The following is a 22,092-nucleotide window of genomic DNA, read 5'->3' on the forward strand; positions in this document are numbered from 1 at the left end:
AAAAAAAAAAAGAAGGATGCAGCGGCTCACAATGCTCTGCGCCCTTCCAAAAACTGTGCCTGGGGCGACGGCTCCCCCAGCCCTCCCCACGCTATGCCTCTGTACAGGAGAAACCACATATGGCAAACCAGACCAAGCTGCTGGGACTTTCTGCATTCTATTCTGGCATCCAGCAATAAAGCTATAGTCCCAATCTGCAGATCTGCTCTTTCTGGGGGAATGCATCTCCTGACTAAATACCACCATCAAATCTAAGTTAGGTATCTTGTTTGGACTTAACTTCAATTTATTGGCCATCATCTTGCTTAACACTGATCCCATGTACTTCTGAAACCTCATGAGAATAATGAAAAATGAGAAGTAAACAAATGGAAAAGCTCTTGCACATGTGGTAACTCCTTGTGCAAATATACTACCTGCCTACCACTATTTCAACATTCGCATGGTGTGCTTGAAGCCCCACTCTAAGCATAAAATTTAGAATCTTTCTCTATGATACTGTATAATCCTAATGGAGAGATGGGATTTATGAATAGACCCCACTGCAAATTTTGAGATACCGGTAACACACTTGCATGAGAAGACTGCACCATGCCATAAACAGCACATTTGAGTTGGCACATTCACTGCTTGCAGGGATGGGGGAGAAATTTGTTTCAGTTTACATTTAAAACTGAGTTTTCCAAATTTATACTTTGCAAAACAATATGAGCACCAACACACACCTATCCTTCAACATCCACACTGACATGAAGGCCATGGCATCCAACGTCAGGAGCAGGGCCAGTGGGCACATTATCACTCCCCATCAACATGCTTAGTTTATACAAAGAGCTGATCTTGGGGAAAATTAGCTACCGTAAATCTGGACAATCAAATTTGCATTTAACATAAATCTTCATGAACGTTCTATGTCAGGGGTCAGCAACCTTTATCAGCCGTGGGCCGGTCCACTGTCCCTCAGACAGTGGGCCAGATTATATTTTGGGGTTAAAAAATGAATGAATTCCTATGCGCCACAAATAACCCAGAGATGCATTTTAAACAAAAGCACACATTCTACTCATGTAAAAACACCAGGCAGGCCCCACAAATAACCCAGAGATGCATTTTAAATAGAAGGACACATTCTGCTCATGTAAAAACACACTGATTCCCGGAATATCTGTGGGCTGGATTGAGAAGGTGATTGGGCCTTAGGTTGCCTACCCCTGTTCTATGTGATATCCACAGATCCACAAAACAGCCATGCTATTTAAATAGTAAACAAATTATTTATCAGCAAATTACAGTGAATTCCACAGTTTCTTCTTAAGTTTGGTGACAGCAGTCTGAGCGTGTAACTGGCAAGAGAGTTGCATTAGCTTTCTTTTTTCTGAGCATTATTCTTTATTTTTCAAATCATTAGCATGCACGTGAATGACCTCATGATGAACAGATGCACTTGGATAGGACTGTGATTAGATCAGTCCTCTCAGCAGTCAAGTGTGCCCATTTCAGTTAACCCTCTGAAGGACCAACTACAATTTACATATTAAAAATGTGTTTTTGGATATGGATTTTTAGATGCCACATAACTCTGGCACATGAATTTTAGGTTAAAATGTTCTATTATGTAGTTCTGCATCAAGTTATTTCAGGAGTAGCCAACGTCGTGCCTTCCCCTGCTATATTGTTATCCCTTCACCCTAAGGTTCCAGGGCAGGTTACAACAATGTGAAATACAATATTAAAAACAGTATACAGTAACTTACAATCACAAAAATAGGGTGGGTTCTAAAAAAATACACCTCAGGTGCCAAAGGTTGGCTTAAAGAGGTGTATTTTTCACATTCACCAAAAACAGTATAGTGAAGTTGCCAGACACGCCTCTGAGGAGAGGGAGTTCCACTTCTGAGGGCTACCAGAGGATGCCCTCTTCCCTGAGCTTCTACAAAGAGAGCCTCCTTAAGACCGGAGACGGTCTGTAGGGAAGGATATCTTTCAGATATTTGAGGCCTGAGACTTAAGAGTTTTAAACATGAACATGAGCACCTTGCATTAGGCCCTGAAACAAACTGGAAACCATTGCTGTTGTTTTAAAACATGGTTCATATGTTATCTAAATGGAACCCCAGCCAGTATTCTGGTGGCTGCATTTTGGACCTACTCATTTTCAAGGGCAGCCCCACATATAGTGCACTGCAAAAATCCAATCTAACCGGCGCATGGAGCATAGTGACAAAGTCATTCCTATCCAAAAGGGGCTATAGATGGCAGACCTGGTGTAGCTGTATATCCAGAACAGGCTGTCCCGCCATCTTGCAAACAAGAGAACTCAGAAAACAGAACCCCCGTGTCTTTTCAGCATTCAGCTTCAATTTATTGGCCTATATGCAGCCCATTGCCTGATCCAAACAGCAGCCTAAAACCTCAACCACTTCTCCCAATTCAGATAGAAGAGAGATATGGAGGCTGGTGTCATCTGCATCTTGACAACACTTCAATCTGGATTACAATCCAGATATTGTTGGATTACATTCAGCATCCCTGACAATTGGACATACTTCGATTACAAACTCCAGCAACTCCCGCTAACAACATCTGGTTACTGTTGAGTTATTTGAACTTTTATGGAACATTGTTTCTGGTTACTAAGGCTTACCACAACTACACAATTATGCATGTGTGTATTAGCTGTTATAGTACAAATACTGTTTTTTACTATGGGAGCTAAACCCAATGGGCTGGGCAGAATAGAGTGGTACCATGACTTCCGTTGATGCAGTCTAGAATTGCATTATCCTTTTTAGTATTCCCTTTGCACTGCTATGCTAACTCATATTTAGCATATAGTCAACTAACTGGGTCAAATATAAAAACACTAAAATCATGTATCATAGAGAAATGTTTATGCATCTTCTACATAATACATGTGCATTTTAAGCTATCCTCCTATTTCTGACGCAAGTGGGTTCCACCATGCTGTTTACGTATATATTTAGCCAGTGGTGGAGTGTGTCCAAACACCGCCCAGGGGTAGGGGCAGGGCATGCCCCAAGGGGGCGGGGCTCAGAAGGAGCCACTCACGCGCCCACAGCCTCTCCTCCCCCTCCCAGATTTGACACAGGGGATGGAGGAGCTGCAGCTAGGAGCATTGTGCCTGCAGCCTCTCTCCACCCCTCAGGTCAGGCTGGGCAGGTTGTATTTAGCCCACCAAGCACTGAACAGTCTTACAAAATGAAGTTAAATGAAGGCACACATATGGATTAGAATTTTATAGGATCAAATTTAACTGCTCAACTGAATTTCTTCATTATACTTTCAGAACTTGAGTTCAGAAAAAAAGCTTATGACTTCAGTTATAAAATAGCTTCTTATCTAGATGCAGCTAAATTTCTGCATTTGAACACCCCCTTTTAATAATAATAATAATAATAATAATAATAATAATAATAATAATAATAATTTATTATTTATACCCCGCCCATCTGGCCGGGTTCCCCCAGCCACTCTGGGCAGCTTCCAACAAAACAGAAATTCTAAAATACAGAAATCCATCAAACATTAAAAGCTTCCCTAAACAGGGCTGCCTTGAGATGCCTTCTAAAGGTCTGGTAATTGTTGTTCTCTTTGACCTCTATTGCTCTAGAAACCCTGAAATTTAGGATCTGGTTATGACTTAGGATATGCGTATCTAAACGATCCTCTAATGCCATAGGAATCCACCTGAATATTGAAGTCATTGTCAATCCTGTGTTCTCCAGCTCTGCCTTTGCAGATGAGAAATGGAACTGGAGAAACTGGCCTTTTTCAGTGGCGCATCCCATTTCTGGAATTTGTTCCCTAGCAAGATTCGTGCAGAGCCAAATCCTTATGTGTTTCTGGTGCCAGACTTCTAATCTTCTTTAAATCTGTTTAATGCTGCTGGCTTGTGCTGCTATTTTAGTTATCTTTTCATAACATTGTTGCACTTTGAATTATTTTAAAATATAAATTGCAAGTTGTTGTAAAGTCTTGATTTGGTGGGATATTAAACATTTAAGGCATAAGGATCAGCTCCTTAAACCTCAGAACAGCAAAAGGGAATTATACAAAACACACAGGTGTGTTATTTAACATCTTGTATTAATCTGAAGCAGGATGCAAGACTGGTTCTTAGTTCACTGACCCCAATGAATCTACTTTTATTATTTCACAATGTCCAATACATGCTAGAATTACACAAAGGTAGCTATGATAAGTGAATTAAAGTAGGTGATTTTTTTTAAAAAAAGAAACCAAAGCTTTCTGTTATTATTTTCAATTTCATAACCAGCTAAATTTCTTGATAATATCCAAATTAGTAGAAGAATGATACTTTTATGCAACAAATGACACAATTTTGTCTCAAGAGTATTTGAGTGTGTGGTTTATTTCATAGCTGCTCCACATTTTTTATAATGAAAATATTAATCAAAGCTTTACTTATAAGCTTTTCTAATGTTGTTTAGTATTCCAGTTCAACAAAGATCAATAGAGGCCATTCCTGTCTCTTGACGCCTCTCCAGGAAGCAGAGGTGTGATTATGTAAATAGCACTGGTTCCTCTTTGCTTCTGCCAGCTTGCTTATCTCCAAAGCCTTCTGCCTGCTGCTATTGGCGACCAGGACAAGTACACGCAAATACCTCTTATCTCTTAACAAAGCTCGAAAAGCTCAAGGACTGAAGCCAGTAATGTTAAACAGTGATGCGTGTCTGATTCTATTTGTCAAGTGATTCATTTCAGTAAATTTAATTTCTGTTATATTTCTTAGTTCAGATATAAAGATCAGTTAGAATGAGAGAAAGAAAACAGACACGCAGAACATTCACCAGGGTTTGAGATAATCCATCAACAATCCAATGCAGCATCATAATATAATTAGAACGAGTCAGTTTCACAAAACGGGTATAAACAGGGAATAAAGGAATTTATGTTTAGAAATCCATCTGGTTAACCTCGTGTTCTCCTTGTACACGACAGCAATGGATTATGAAATGAACCCTCAAAACAAAAGGTTTCTTTAAAAAGCACACATGTAAATATAATTAAAATAAACTCATTTAACTAACTTTGAAAGCTTTGTGATGTGTAGAATGCACACATACTGCCACTATGATTGTCTGACAAAACACTGCCCTTACACCCCACCCCCGCCAGTGTTAATCCTTGGTCCGAGCACTGCAGAAGCATAATCCCCATTTAGCATTAGTAGCAATGGCTTCTACTGTGAGGAGCTATTTTTCGATTAGTATGCACTGATTCACGAATAGCTTTTCCACAACATATTCTCAGCTCAGCAAGAAGCCCACACTCCTGAATGAACCAGAACACATTAGTGAGAGAAAGTTCATTAACCTTGCTAGATTCAGGGGTTAACAGGATAGCTGAAGAAAGGAACTGAGTGAACAGCTCTGATGCAAAACAAATTAAAATGAATGTCATCATTTCTTTTGATATTCATTAGCTAATTCAGAGGGAGAAAGCTCTTCTTAAATTTGCAACCATTTATCAGTGAAAAGCAGGTGTACATCTGCTGCTCAAGTGCTTCTCAGTGGCAATAATAATAATAATAATAATAATAATAATAATAATAATAAAAACAACAACATGATGAGACTTACCACATCCACTAAGGGAGTAACTGGGAGAGGGTGAGAAGACCTGAGCAGCAAAATCCTCAAATGTCATTGCTTCTTTGTGGTTGTGGATTATTGCTTCAAGATACAGAGCTCTTTCCTCATAACTGTTGGAAACAGGTTAAGGAAATGCATACTCTTACAGATACAAAGCCAAACAAACTTATTGTATATTCAACCTATGCATTTTCCAAATAAAATCAAGCCACAGTTGTCAGGGTTTGGACAAAGCTACAAGATTCTAAGGACTTCAATAAAATGTATTTCTCAAAAAACAACCACCACCCAAACATTTTTCTGACAGCTAAATAAAAGCACTATATGAATGTAGTATTTTTTTCATTCTTCATTAAAAAGGCTGATTGACAAAATAAATTTGAGACCTTTATAAATGAGAAATGAAAATAATTATGTAACCATGAGGAAAACTGCCATAGCCAATAAGCTCAATAGAAGCCCCACATATATTTTTCCTATATAATAGATTGTTTTTTTCAAAATGTAAATATATTTAAACTTGAGCTACAGATCATAGGAAAGAAAAGGATGAGAAAAATTAAAGTATGAAAACACCTATTATTCCTAAGAATATTGAAGTATACTAAAGTATAACAAAGTCATATTTAAAGCTTTTTCAGAGGATTCATTTTATGCATCTGAAATTTCTTATTTCTTGATGGATTCAATTCTTTTTTTAAAAAAAGTAGAGCGTGTATACACTTCAGTCTTAATTATGCTGACAACAAAGCATCTAAAACCAACAGTATTGCCTTTTAATTAAAACTCGGCAACCTGGAACACACACCATTCAAATGCATAATCAAAAACCAGTCACCAATAAAACTTACAAGCGTAACAAGCTGAAGCAACTTTCCAGCTGTCTTAATAGGACCCCTGCTTGTGATAGCTTCTCGAAGAGGGGAGAGCAAATCTCTCTCTTTGTGTGCAGCTTCTGTTTTCTTTGAAGGTGAATCATGCACTTCAAACAACAGGGTAACATTTTGAAAAAATCTACAACAGATTGAAGTATCTCACATACAACTTTGTGAATTCAAACACTCAGCCAGGATGAAATGTCATTCCCTGTCACTCAGTTTAAGAACAAGTTTCTAGAGTTTCCTAGTATTTTTAAATATGAGAAAAGAGCTTAGTTTTATGTGACTCCTATCATCTGAACTGAAAAGTGTCATTATCATTAATGTAGCACACTGAATGCAAGTCTTTAACAAAGCAATAATATATTGCTTCAAAGGTATGTCCTTGAGGACAATCACAGCAGTCCGTTTCAGTTATAGTATCCAAGTTAACTGACCACCACATTAAGGAACCTGACATGGAAGGCCCCCAAAGTGAAAACGTATTTCAAATAACTCTGTGTCTTTAGGAATGAAAGTGAGCATGGCATTTTGCAAAATGTACCTGATGACATTTTTATATGCTTTCTGCTTTCAAAACCCATTCCAGACAGTTCAAGCATTAGCCTCAGTGATTTGGGGTTGCTTCACTGTTACAGGCTGAACTCCTGGTGACTCTTGTTAATGAATAGGCTCCCCAACTTCCTATGAGAGGAGGCACACGCCTAGCACCGATTCTAAAGGGACTGACTGATGCCATTCACATCTCATTATGAACATGCTTATTCTGCACAGCACTTGGCTGTTGCCAGGGCTCTCTATTCCACACTGACGCAGCAAGCCGCTGGTCCTGAACAGCAGGATGTTAGGCCTGAGTGGCCGTCTGGTGCACAGACTTTCTGTCACTAAGCTGGCACGTGCTGGCGCAGCAGGAGAAGACCAAGGCGTGACAAATTACTGGAAGAGCTAAGCTAAACTTATGGCTGAAAACCACCTGAGCCTGTGGACCTCTGTGGACCTGCCATCCACTCTCAATTCCTCTTTGGCCCTTGTAGTATGCAGTCTGCTCATGGGCTCAGTTCAACGGAGGCAGATAAACTGGAAATTCTTTTCATGCTGCGCCTAATAAAATCCTATGAAAAAGACTTCATATCCAGCATAATAAATGGAGGAGATGCTCATGTATAATTTAAACAATGCACCCTAAGGCAGCAAGACTGGCAAATTAATTCAAGTTGTAATAAAATTAATAATGTTAAAGCATATAAAAATGTTCATGAGTAAAAAAATGATGAGCAACTGCATCCCTTCCTGACAATATTTGGAAATCAACAAATTTGCTGAATACCTAGATGTTTGCATACATTGATCAGTTTCTTTTACCATAAAGCAGAGAGGTTTTCCAATTAAAGAGCAATTTGAATAAAGCCTTCCTGCACACTCACAAGGTAGGGAGCAACATGCAACACCAACGCTCCCCAATTCCTCTTATCCCCCCTTTCTTTAACATGTTAATGTTTTATCCTGGTTTCTGACCATTCTGTGCCACATAACTAGTCTTGTAGACATTTAGTAACTAAGAACACAGATAGTTTTATAGTGTTTTCTGTAACAGAGAGACAAACTAAGGTCTACTCTTTGCTAACTTTATTGATAACCATCACCCAATATTACCCATGGTTCTCACAGCAGTACTTTTTTTAGGTGGGTTGATGTCTGCTGGAATAAGAATAGCAAGTATTTTCCCCACTAAGCCACATGATGCCTAGAGGCACCCTTGTGATGAAGAATACATTATGTTTTTACAGATTAGTGAGGAGAAAGTGAGACAAGTGTAATGGAAAGAGGAGAAAGTCATGCTGTGTGGGACAACATGAACTTTAAGTCTACTCTCCAAATACCTGCCATTTAGATATGAATACTGGAATTAACAAATCTGTTTAACACAGGTAGTTTAAATACGTGATTGCAGTCACAAACTTCACAAAACTATGATGGTTATATGAAAGGCAGAAAACTCAAAGAAGAATGATACCACATTAACCTGTAAACATTAACATGACTGAATATTTCAATAATTTAAACAAAAGGTATTGGAGAGACTGTGGACATTATTTCAACATAATTTTACAGCATTCAGAAGACTGTAAACAAATTCACCATGTCATATTCTTATAAAGTATCCTTCACAGGTTATTTAGATGTGAAACTTTGAATGCAAAGTACACAACATTGGTTATGGTCTAATAGCAACCACAGCTGTGTAGTTTTAACTGAAAATCTTTTGGGGGAATTCTGTATGCACTTGGGATGAGTGCAATTTGATAGTGCTTAACAGATAACACAATAGCTTAATAACAACGCAAAAAGTAATGACTTGCTCTCTTTGTACCACATAATCATTCTGCAGTTTACATACAGGAAAAATAAGATGGTTTTGCAATAGTTTTAGATTTGTTTTCTTTAGGTTGTTTAATATTTTTCTAAGAAGCTTCTAACACAATCACTCTTTATCTGCAACTTTAGATAACTTATCTGAAATAGGAAATTAAGAATTAGTTTGAGGGGTAAAGGTCACTCCCCCCCAAATTCCCCCCCTGCTCCATTCACACTTTCAGGTTTGGGTCAAAGTATATTAATGTCCTATATAAATTAAAGGGACCCCTGACCATTAGGTCCAGTCGTGACCAACTCTGGGGTTGCGGCGCTCATCTTGCGTTATTGGCCGAGGGAGCCGGCATACAGCTACCAGGTCATGTGGCCAGCATGACAAAGCCGCTTCTGGCGAACTAGAGCAACACACGGAAACACCGTTTACCTTCCCGCTGTAGTGGTACCTATTTATCTACTTGCACTTTGACGTGCTTTCGAACTGTTAGGTTGGCAGGAGCTAGGATCGAGCAACGGGAGCTCACCCCGTCGCGGGGATGCATTAAATTATTGCTAATAAAAATCTTTGCCCACCCTTTCACTCGCCCAAAGATCTGATGACCAAACAATATATGATACGGGATATCAGTGATTAGATCTCTCGCTCTACTGATTCAGTAGGTTGCTTTGAATATAGAGGAGTGGGACTCATAGAACTATTTCTTTGATCTAAACTGCGCTGCTCAGGTGAAGCTGCTATTTACTATAGAGGGAGAAAAGATAGCTACAGTACCTGTGGCCTCTATGGCTAAGGCACCCCTGATTCTCTCCCATTGTTTCTTTGATCTTCACATCAGCATTGTTCCATAGCTCATTATTATTATTATTTAAAACAAAATATCCTGATCATGGATCTTCCACACAACTGCCAGCTTGGACCCAACCAACTTAATTTCCCGGAAATATGAGCACTTGGGAACCTCGGGTACCATTGGTTATGTACTAAGAAGCCTTTAGATTTGTCATCTGAGCAGCCCAGGACCTCCATCCACATTGCCCAGCATGGGCGTAACCAAGGTGGGGTGTAGGGGGGCAGCCTCCCCCCAAATCAATAAAAATACTTAACTGAGGTTCTGCCCCCCCAACAAAAGCCTGCCCCCCTAACAAAAATCCTGGCTACCCCCATTCTGACCAGGCTTGCACCATGGGGAGGTCACTTGGGTGCTGCTAACACAGTGCTGACTTCACTCTTGGAAGCTCACTCCATTGTTTCTCAAGAGAGACAGATACCAACAACTACTCAAAAGCATGCTGCACTAATACAGGATTTCCCCCAAACTCCCCTTGTTCTTCAGTTTAAACAGCAAGAAGCCATTAGGATTTTCCACAATGGTTCCCAGCCCAAAGAACTATGCCAGGCAATGTCTCTGCATAACTTTTACCACTGAGCCACTTGGGCTTGCCGATCAGGTCAGCAGTTTGAGTCCACGCGATGGGGTGAACTCCTATTGCTCTGTCCTAGCTCCTGCCAACCTAGCAGTTTGAAAGCATACCAGCACAAGTAGATAAACAGGTACTGCGATGGCAGGAAGGTAAACAGTATTTCCATGTGCTCTGGCACACATCATGGTGTTTCGTTGTGCCAGAAGCGGTTAAGTCTTGCTGGCCACATGACCCAGAAAACTGTCTGCAGACAAGTGCTGGCTCCCTCTGCTGAAAAGCAAGATGAGCGCCGCAACCCCATAGTCAAGTTTGACTGGACTTACCTGTCCACTTTGTGGTAGGAAGGAAGGATAAAGACCCAAAGAGGCCACCTCTATTTAATACTGAATAAAATGCATGTAGTTCAACAATGTATGGAGTTGCCCCAAACAGTCCATGAGTGTGAAAAAGAGAAGATTGGAATCCGTAATGCTCCTATGATATACCCTCAATAAATATAATAGTTAAGTAGCTGATGGGGAGAGGTGCTCTTGAAAAATCTGAGAATCACAATCACTTGCCTGTTCTGCTGTCACACAAGCCTCCTAAAAAAGCACCCTCTAAATCTGAAGGGGGGACTTTCGTATGATGGTATTAATATCTCATAAACAACAGCTTGTTAAATTAAGCTTTGCTAAGATGCGATGGGAATTAATGAGTTTTCCAACACATAAGGCATATCAAGTGAGATCTTAATGTGACCTACAGTTTTCAATTAGGTAGCATGATTGTGAAGTATGCCATGGTAACTTCCCCGATATACAAGTACTAAGGGGGATTCGGTACCTGTAATCTTTGCCTATGTGCAAAGCAGGTGTCGATTCTCATGCAAGGCTGAAAGGATCCCATTGTCAGAAAAAGGCTGCATGCAACTTCATTCCAAAGGTCCAGAATTAAAGCAAACTGAGGATAAATTAGTGCATGTACAGCTACTGCTGGTCATGTCCTGCAATTATATAGTTTATTATTTAATAACCTGCTAGGTGATAATTGAATGATAATTAATACATATAACAGAAACCAAATCTTACACCTTTGACTTTTATTTTTTAAACAGCCTTGCTGAAATACATATTTTTCAAAATCCGCTAGCAAGTTAATTACCTATCTAACAAGTTGATTATGTTTCATGGAGTTGCTTATTTGTCATTTGGAAGCATTACCAATATATTTTCCTTGACAGACTCCCGAGAAGAAAATATACTCCTCTATCCCAAAATACATCATTTGATTTTTAAAGGTGAACAACACTGCTTTGTGGGCCAGAAAGGGCCAATGGACTCACCATCTGTGAACTAGACAGTAACCAATTCAGGTTCGAAATCAAAGGATACCTTTTAACCATTAGAAGGGCAAATATAAGAATGCCACTAGGTTAAAGCCAGTTGGAGAAATTTGAGAGACCCTTGATTTTATATTTGGGTGCGACTGTTATGATTCACTGTGAGTTGCCACCTCCCACTTCTCGTTTTTAAATATTTGACTGATCATATCTGGGACCATGAAGGAATGTGCTCCCAGCTCAATCAACCTTGAGATTTTCTCTTCACCAGCAATAGCAGCAGAAAGCCTATATGCCAGACCTAAGCTATTGGCAATTACACAAATATAAGTATTGATGTAATGGGGTGTGTGATAGGGTTTCTAGACTGCTACCTAAAAATAAAACAGCCCTTGAGAATACAGAAGTTCGCCAACACAACCTTGGAACACTTGGCTCACCTATCTAAGCCATTTGGAGCTACTGATCTGTTCATGTTCTGTATAGCTTTTTCTGTTCTAATGTTGCTTTCTTTTACATTGCCTGGCTTGCATGGCTCACCAAGCTAAACCATTACTTAGTGTGGGTTTCTCCTGGGGCCTGTGTGTATTAAGCCATGGTTTGGTTTGCCTTAGCATGACATGTGAAGAAGGCTACTGCATCAACCAATGTAGTATACAGAGTTAAAAGGTAAAAGTGACCCCTGACCAGTCACGGATGACTCTGGGGTTGCCGCGCTCATCTCACTTTACTGGCCGAGTGAGCCAGCGTACAGCTTCCGGGTCATGTGGCCAGCATGACTAAGCCGCTTCTGGCCAACCAGAGCAGCGCACAGAAACGCCGTTTACCTTCCCGCCAGAGCGGTGCCTATTTATCTACTTGCACTTCGAACTTTCGAACTGCTAGGTTGGCAGGAGCAGAGACCAAGAAACGGGAGCTCACCCTGCCATGGGGATTCAAACTGTCGACCTTCCGATCGGCAAGCCCAAGAGGTTCAGTGGTTTAGACTACAGCGCCACCCGTGTCCGGATACCATGGTAAATGGCATCAAAAACTGCTGAGAGAGCAAGGAAAATTTACAACTTTGCCCTGTCCTCCTGATATTGGTTAACCAGGCCGACCAAAACAGGAGCAGGGACCGAGCAACGGGAGCTCATCCCATTGCGGGGATTCGAACCGCCAACCTTCCGATCGGCAAGCCTTAGGCTCTGTGGTTTAACCCACAGCGTCACCCGTGTCCCAGAGTATACAGAGTTACTGGTATACTAAACTGAGGCATTGATTGAAGCCAAGAATCATTTTTAGGGGGGAAGTCCTCAGCTTCTAGTCTCCTAAACATACTGTGAACCCATGCTGTTTATGCCACAATAACAATCAGAAAGGCCTAACAGAACACCTGGTCCTCTCCGAGTCTGTGTCTTTTTTGGCAGCTAACTGCAAAATTTTCCTACCAGGTGGTTATACTTCAATTACACTAGCTAGTCTTTCTAAAGTTAACAAGAACCCCATGAACATCTTTTATGCATTAAAACACAGTATGAATTTTGTTAATTGTTGCTTACTTTTATTTTATTTAACTCATTTAAATTAAAATATTTCTTGATGGTAGCAGACATATGTGTAGATAAGAATGTAATCTGCACTGTTTCCACAATGATTTGTTGCAACATGTTACGAGCTCAAAACATTAAAAACATTTCCTTTTCTAATTTCTTATTTGCATTGATTAAGCTCTCAACCCATTTTATTTATCTGTAAAATAGATATCCCACCGTTTGTGACAAGCAATCACATTCAAACAAACAATACAAATCGGCACAGTAAGCTCAGTCAGCAAAATAATAAATTTTACACTCATGGAATCTCCTCCTGTCCCTATAATAAAAATGAGTGGCTCTGTATCTACTCACATCCCCATCAAAGGACTGGAGGAATATATTGATTTTCAGTTGGTGCCATGGGAACCAGCTCCTAGGGGCCAAAGTCCCTTCGTCCCCCCCATAAAATATTAGAGGAGGCCAGCTCCCCCCAGTTGATGGACATTGCCATTCAAATGCTGTGTGTACCACACCGTGTGATCAATTATGTGAGGCAGGGCTTACCTGCCCCCCCCCCAATATTATATTCAAGTTGGCTCCCTGGGCTGGTGCTGAAAACTACAGTGCCCACACCAGCTGTACCTCAGGGGTGGAAGTACCTTCCACAGTTAGGGTGTCACCACTAAGAAGACTTTGGACTTCAGTTAGGGTCGAAGCAACATAAAGGGCCTGCCACACACCTTACCACCAGGGCAGGACAATGCCAGGAGAGGCACTTCTTCAGATCACTGGATCCTAATTCATTCAGGGCTTTGTACAAAAGCACTAAAACCTTGATTTAAGCTCAGCAACATGTAGTCAGCCAATGCAAACTCTTCAGGACTATGGTTCCAAGCAGCTGAACCAGCCTACAATTTGGCAGATGCATTTTGCAGCAGCTGCAGCCTTGAAGCAATAGGAACCAAAGAAAAGTCCTGCTGGAATAGGTCAGTGGCCCAACCAGTCCTGCATCCTGTTTCACAGTGGCCAACCAGATGCCTATGGGAAGCACACAAGCAGGACATGATCCAGCAACTGCATGGCCTCACCTGGCTCAGAAGAGTGTGAGGAATAAAGGTGGGGGTCATCCACATACTGATGACACTGCAATCAAATCCCCTAACCAACATGTCCAGTGGCTTCATATAGTGGGAAACAAGATGGAGCACTCAGGGCCCCACAGCATAGGTGCCATGCAGGTGAATTGCAGGACCTCCCTGGATAGGGTCCCACAGGTAGGACTGGAGCCATCATATCACTGCATTTACAGATTCCAACCCCTGGAGGAGGACACCATGGTAAAAAGGTAAAGGGACCTCTGACCATTAGGTCCAGTCATGGACGACTGTGGGGTTGCGGCGCTCATCTCGCTTTACTGGCCGAGGGAGCCGGCGTACAGCTTCCAAGTCATGTAGCCAGCATGACTAAGCCGCTTCTGGCGAACCAGAGCAGCACATGGAAACACCGTTTACATTCCCGCCGGAGCGGTACCTATTTATCTACTTGCACTTTGAATTTTCGAACTCTGCAGGAGCAGAGACCAAGCAACGGAAGCTCACCCTGTCACGGGGAATCGAACTGTCGACCTTCCGATCGGCAAGCCCAAGAGGTTCAGTGGTTTAGACCACAGCGCCACCCGTGTCCGGATACCATGGTAAATGGCATCAAAAACTGCTGAGAGAGCAAGGAAAATTTACAACTTTGCCCTGTCCTCCTGATATTGGTTAATCAGGCCGACCAAAACTGGGCCTGAAATGGATATACATAATCTGCTTCTTCCAAGGAAGTCTGAAGCTCGATGGCTACCACCTCAAGTACCTTGCCCCAAAAGGGGATATTTATGAGTGGGTGGTAGTTGTCACATACTTCCGGGTCCAGGAAGGACTTCAGTAGGGCAAGTCACATGGATGGCAGGGGTGGGGGAAAAAGGGGACTCGATAGCTCATGGGTCGGGACAGGATGGGGGCAGTCACAGGGATGAGCCGGGGGTGGGGGGAGGAGGCGGCAGGATAAGTCATGTGTCTGGACAGAGTGGGGGGAAATCACAGGAAGGAACCACAGCAACGCGTGGCCGGGTCAGCTAGTACATGATAAAATTTTAAGAAATGAGTCCCCAAATACATGTTTGGGTCTGAAAATATTAGAGATACTTGGCACTGTTCATCTGGAAGGCACCACGGACACAGCTGTAACAATGTATGGAATGAGGCAATACACAGAATTGGGAAAAACCACAGATACTTCCATGCTCTGCTACAGTATTAAGCTGCAACATTGCTCCCAACATTTAATTTAACAGGTGTTCTTTGATAGGCATCTTCTAGGTTTGGCGATTATTTGATGCCACCATATTCCAAGATTAACTATGACCACTTTATATTCCTTCAAGCTGAAGCAATATTTTACTACAGAGCTAGTAGTAGAATGTGCATATATGAAGCAGACAATCTTCAGAGCAAAACAATGACCAGCACTTTTGAATGAAAGGAGTGAAAATGAACATTAGCACATCAAAGGCACTCTTCTGTAAAAAAAATGGCACAGCATACACTTTAATCTTTTTGACAATCTATTCATGAACTGAATTGAATTCCATTTCCGACACAAATGGGAATGCACAGCACAAGGACATCTTTGCCAACAATAAAATAAGCACCATGCAGAGATATGGTGCTGCAGTCTTTTAACTACTCAAACAAATTGGCAATAATTACAAAGTAAAAATATAGTGTCAGAAATTTCAGTTTTCATAATAAAAATAGCTGCTGGTTATACGGTATATAATGTTTGAGGCTGCACTTTTTCTTTTATGCAGGGCCCCCAATTCAAGGAATCAAGGGGTCAGAAGAAAGCTTTCCTCTCTGTTTTATGTGTGCCTAATGTTATCAATGTTGATTAGCACTTCTATATCATAGGTGCTGGATGCGCCCAACCCTACAAAGCAGTCTATTGTTCTTGAATATATTTGCAAGCAGCAACCTCTTCTATGCTCATGGATCAATTTTCACTGGATTGGGAGGCTAAAACATTGGTCTTCATCTGGTGGGTTGGGACCCACTACTGGGTGATGGCCTAACTGAAGGTGGGTCACAGCAATAGTATTACCCAGTGGTGTAGTGTGGGTTGTCGGCTCCTGGGGTGGGGCAAGTCCCCCCCCCCGTGGACTGGTCAGCTAGGGTGGAGGCATGCACCAGGAGGAGTGCTCAGAGCCTGCACGGAGGGTGAACAGAGTTAAATACCTGTGCTTCCAGGCTGAGGGTCATCTAGTCCAACCCCCTACAATGCATGTGAACACATAAAGAGTTCACTGCTACATACAAGCAGCTACAAAAAATGAGTCCTGTTTATACTGAAAATAAATGTGATGCTGACATACAAAGTACTTTGTATTTGTCCCTTCTTGTAAATTTGAAGGAAAATGCAGCCAATCCACTTAAATTATTGGATTGGTTCAGCAGCTAGCAATTTTCTAGGAAACTTGTGCAGTATTTATTTGTTTATTTTTTATTCTTTAGAGCCTTAAACTGTAAGCCTCTCCATGTCTACTCAACAGCAAGTCCCCCTGTTCTCCAGGAATTCTCAAAGATTATTGCTAGTGGTTCTGAAATCACCGCTGCCAGTTCTTTTAATACTCTTGGATGTAGTTCATCTGGCCCTGGAGACTTGAATACATCTAAATTAGCCAAGTATTCTTGTATTACCTCCTTACTTATTCTGGGCTGTGTTCACCCTGCTGAATCATCTGCTCCATATTCTTCAGGTCGGGCAGGTTTTGCTACGGACATACCCATAAAAGCCCTTTTTGTTGCTTTTAACCTCTCTAGCAAGCCTGAGTCCATTCTGTGCTTTAGCTTTTCTCACTTTGTCTCTACACGTACTGGCTATTTGTTTGAATTCCTCTCTGAACGAGGCAGTTGAGCAGCTCGACAGCTGTATCCATGACTGAGCAGCCCTTTTTAGGATCCACTCTGCTCACCCTGAGAAGGGGGAGGGGCTAGAAAATGTGCCCTAAACATAGCCTGCCTACCTTTCCCCCTGACTGGGATTACCGCGTCCAATGGGTTCACCACCTAGCGGTCGTAAACGACATGGAACTTTGGAACATGGAATATATGAACTTTGTCAGATAACACAGACAGCAAGCATCCTGAACGCAGACCTGCCATCATTGCAAGAGAGCTGCGACGTTTTAACATCGATATTGCAGCGCTTCAAGAGACTCAAAGAGCAGGCGAGAGACAACTGAAGGAAGAAAATGGAGGCTACACATTCTTCTGGAAAGGTCTATCTGAACAAGAATGTCGAATACATGGTGTAGGCTTCGCTATCAAAAACGACCTTGTGAAGCTCCTGTCAGAAGTCCCTACTGGCATTAATGAGCGACTCTCAACCCTTCGAATAAAGCTCTTCAAAAACCAACAGGCTACTATTATAAGCACTTATGCACCAACACTGGAGGCCGATGAAGACATTAAAGACAAATTTTACTCTCAGCTGGATACCGTCCTATCAGAGACACCTAAGGAAGATAAAACTATCCTCCTGGGTGATTTTAATGCAAGAGTTGGGCAAGATTTCGATCTGTGGCCTGGGAATATTGGGAAAGAAGGAGTTGGCAACAGCAACCAGAACGGAATCTTACTTTTGACGATATGTGCAGCACACAACCTTGTTATTACCAACACACTCTTTCGACAGAAAAATAAATTTAAAACTTCATGGAGGCATCCTCGGTCAAACCACTAGCACCTTAGACTATGTTATTGTCTGTGCTAAAGATCGCTGTGATGTGCTCCTTACCAGAGCTATGACGAGCGCTGACGACTGCTGGACCGATCACCGACTAATACACTCCACGATGGCTATCAACGCAGGCCTGTGAACAAACTATTGGATACCAAACCAACAAACACCAGGACTGGTTTGATGAGAATGACAGTCAGATCAAATGCAAGATTGACAAGAAAAGGAAGGCCTTTCAGACCTGGCAAAGAGATAGAAACTGTGCCACTAAGAAAAAAAACCTATGCCAACACTAAGGCTGAGGTTCAAGGAAGAACCAGAGAACTAAAAAACACCTGGTGGATAAAAAAGCTCAAGAGATCCAGCACTTAGCCGACACTCATGATGCAGAGTTTCTTTAAAGCCACAAAGACCATCTATGGACCAATAAATCATGGCATATGCCCCCTACGCTCAGCAGACAGTAACACACTTCTTAAAGATAAAGAAGCTATTGCACTGCGCTGGAAAGAACATTACCAACATCTCCTTAACCACAACTCCCCCGTAGCTGCTGAGGTCCTCTCACAAATTCCACAAAAACAAGTAAGAGATGAGCTTGCAGTATCTCCACATCTGGGAGAGTTGTGTACAGGTATTAACCAAATGAAAAACAACAAAGCCAGTGGACCTGATGGGATACCTGCTAAAATCTTCAAAGTGGGCGAAATTGAACTTACACAACAACTTCACAAGCTCATCGAAAAAACCTAGGAAAGAGAAGAAATCCCAGTAGACTTTAGGGATGCCAAAATTATCAATCTCTTTTTTAAAAAGTGACAGAACTGATTGTGGAAACTATCGAGGCATCTCTCTATTAGCTGTGGCCGGCAAAATTCTTGCAAGGATATTAGCAAACCGTCTGGTAACAATATCCAAGGTGGCCCTTCCTGAATCCCCAAATGGTTTTCGGCCTTCTAGGGGGACAATGGACATGATTTTCACCGCTCAACAGCTTCAAGAAAAATGCAGAGAGCAAAACCAACCCCTGTATATGGCATTTATTGACCTGACTAAGCCTTTCGACACTGTAAATTGTAATGCCCTGTGGACTGTCCTTCTGAAAATTGGCTGCCCAGATAAATTTGTAAACATCATTCGGCTCCTCCATGATAATATGACAGCAACAATCGCAGATAACAATGGCTCTCAAAGTGAACCATTCACAGTGGGATCAGTGTTAAACAGGGTTGTGTTATTGCCCTAACTCTATTCATTATTTTCATTGCCACGATCCTACACTTTGTTGACGAGAAACTCCCCACCGGAGTAGAAATCATATATCGAACAGATGGAAAGCTCTTCAATCTGAGCAGGCTGAAAGCAAAAAGTAAGGTTACCGTAACTTCCGTCACAGAGCTTCAGTATGCTGATGACAACTTAGTGTGCGCACGCTCAGAGGATGACCTCCAAACCATCCTTAATATATTTGCAGAAGCTTACGAAAAGCTTGGCCTATCACTCAACATCCAAAAAACCAAAGTGCTGCACCAACAAGGACAAAAGAACTCCTCTGCAGTGCCACAAATCCAACTCAGTGGTGTAACATTGGAAAATGTTGATCACTTCTACCTAGGCAGTTACCTTTCCACAAGGGCCAACATTGATGCCAAAATCCAGCATCGCCTGAGCTCTGCGAATGCGGCTTTCTCTCGATTGAAGTGCAGAGTGTTTGATGCTTGTTTACAAAGCTATTGTACTACCAACCTTACTATATGCTTGTGAAACATGGACCACTTATAAACGCCATCTCCAACTCCTCGAAAGATTCCATCAACGGTGTCTCCGAATTTTTTTACACTTCACTTGGGAAGACAGGTGAACTAATATCAGTGTACTGGAAGAAGCAAAGATCACCAGTGTTGAAGCAATGACTCTTCAACATCAACTTCGTTGGACTGGTCATGTTGTGTGGATGCCTGATGATCGTCTTCCAAAGCAACTACTCTATTCCAAACTTAAAAATGGAAAGCGTAATGCTGGTGGTCAACAAAAGAGGTTTAAAGACTGTCTCAAGGCAAATCTTAAAAAACGTAGTATAAACACTGACAACTGGGAAACACTGGCCTGCAAGTGCTTCAGTTGGAGAACCGCCTTTACCAAAGGTGTCATGGGCTTTGAAGAAACTCGATCTCAGGACGCAAGGGAGAAACGTGCTAAGAGGAAGGCACGCTTGGCAAATCCACACTGTGATCAACTCCCGCCTGGAAACCACTGCGTCCCCACTGTGGAAGGACGTGTGGATCCAGAATTGGCCTCCACAGTCACTTACGGACCCACTGTTAAAACTGTGTTTATGGAAGACAATCTTACTTGGCTACGAGTGATCGCCAAAGAAGAAGAAGATATATGTTGTAAGCTGCCCAGAGTGACTGACGAAACCCAGCCAGATGGGTGGGATATAAATTTAAAAATTATTATATACTTATTACATTCAAGATTTTATTGGTGGGAAAGCACATTAATGCTCGACAGAGACCAAAGTGTGGTGAGGAATGCTGGGTAAGGAGGCATGGAGACAGCAGGTGGTGATGGGGTGGACTTTGGATCTGAAGCAGGGTTGGATTTTTACTTTTTATCTTTTGGGGGGATCAGCAGCCCATTGAATCACAGAATGGTCTGCCTCTTACTCTTGCGGACAAACAGCAGGCTCAGGCGGGAGGAGCGGAAAGAGCGGGCCTCTTTCCACTCCTGAACGCGGGAGGAGGTTGCTCTTTCACCTGCGCTGGAGAGGTTTTCGCTGCCCTTCTCCCACAGAATGACCTTCCCCATGGAAGCAGTTCCTTTCTCTCTCAGCGTTTCCCTTTCTGCTTCTCTCTCTCTTGTTCTCCGACCCCTGTGAGAGGAGCACTGGTGGGGCCGCAATGGGGAGCACTTGCATGGGGGCGCCTGCTTTGCACCCCCTCAAAAGTCCAAGCCCGGGACCACGGCCCTTCTGGCACCTCCCACGCCCCTTGGTATTACTGCCAGGAAAGTACATTATAAAAGTGTGTTGTGCGTCTTAAAAGGCTGAAGAAGACTGGGCTATAGTCTTCATTTAAAACCACGTATCAAACAACAATAGTTTCAAAGACCTACCATATACCTAAAAAAGGAAAACTTCTCAAAATGAAATTTTTATGTTCCGTTAACCCCAGTGTTCAAATACAGATTTAACAACAGGACTAGAAAGTACATTGGGGAAGCAATTCTATGAACAAGAAGCTAGTGTAAAGCATGCTGGTGTAAATTTAGCCAGCATAAAGTTACCAATAGAGCCACACTCTGTTTAGAAGTGAGACTGTTGTGGTGGTGGTTATGTACCCGTTGTCAAAATATCACAGGCCATAGATTATTTAAAAGCCATAGGCCTGGGTAAAGGGAAATACCTGGGTAAAGAGAAATGTTTTTGCCTGGTACCTAAAGACATGTAATGATGGTGCCAGGCGAGCCTCTCTGGGAAGAGCATTCCACAATCGGAGCCACCACAGAAAAGGCATGTTGAGGGGTCTTAGGATCCATCCTAACTTCACCTTCTCTGGTAGAGTCCAACAATGGCTTGGAGAAGGCTGATGTCAGGGAAGGTTCTAGCAGTGAACATTCCCTGACTACTGAACTGGAAAGGCACCAAGACTCAGACAGCATCCTAGAGCCATTACTGCAATCTGAGACAGACACTCAGGGGGAGGGGGAGGGAGAAGTGTCCAGTGGGGAGATGGCCCGCCCTTTCAAGTTTGCGCCTGAATTGAGACATTCCAGGGCAACGTAAAGGTAAACGTAAAGGAAGGAGATTCGGAGTCCCACGGTTGTTATGCTGGGGGAGGAGCAGGCAAGGGGCATTGGGGGAATCTGTGTCAGACTGAGCAGACATGTGTTCTTGAAACTGTAATTGCACTGTATATATCAGGCACAAATAAAAGTCTTAAAGACAGAATGGCTGTGGAACTCGTCTCTCAACAGTAGCCAGAAAAGATCTGTGACAGCTGGCGAAGCTTAATTTTTAAACTCCTGTGTAAATTTGTGATGGCCATAATCACAACATATCTGTATTTATATTTGGTGCATTGTTAAAATTTGTTATTGCTGTTTTTATACATTAATTTTCATTTTTATCTTTTATTATACTGTCATACTGAAATTTTGTACTG

At 42.0% G+C, this 22,092-nt stretch overlaps 1 protein-coding gene across 5 annotated transcripts in view; it reads right to left on the reverse strand.

Annotated features, from left to right (window-relative positions):
- Positions 1-22,092, reverse strand: part of RALGAPA2 (Ral GTPase activating protein catalytic subunit alpha 2) — a 191,263-nt gene that overhangs the window by 19,561 nt on the left and 149,610 nt on the right. For all 5 annotated transcript variants that reach the window (XM_060278161.1, XM_035101980.2, XM_060278162.1 and 2 more), the window contains one exon: positions 5,625-5,746. In XM_060278161.1, the coding sequence (XP_060134144.1) occupies positions 5,625-5,746 (122 nt within the window). The remainder of the gene's footprint in view (positions 1-5,624; positions 5,747-22,092) is intronic.

This window comes from Zootoca vivipara, chromosome 8, assembly GCF_963506605.1.
Source record: "Zootoca vivipara chromosome 8, rZooViv1.1, whole genome shotgun sequence".
In the NCBI taxonomy this organism is placed as follows: domain Eukaryota; kingdom Metazoa; phylum Chordata; class Lepidosauria; order Squamata; family Lacertidae; genus Zootoca; species Zootoca vivipara.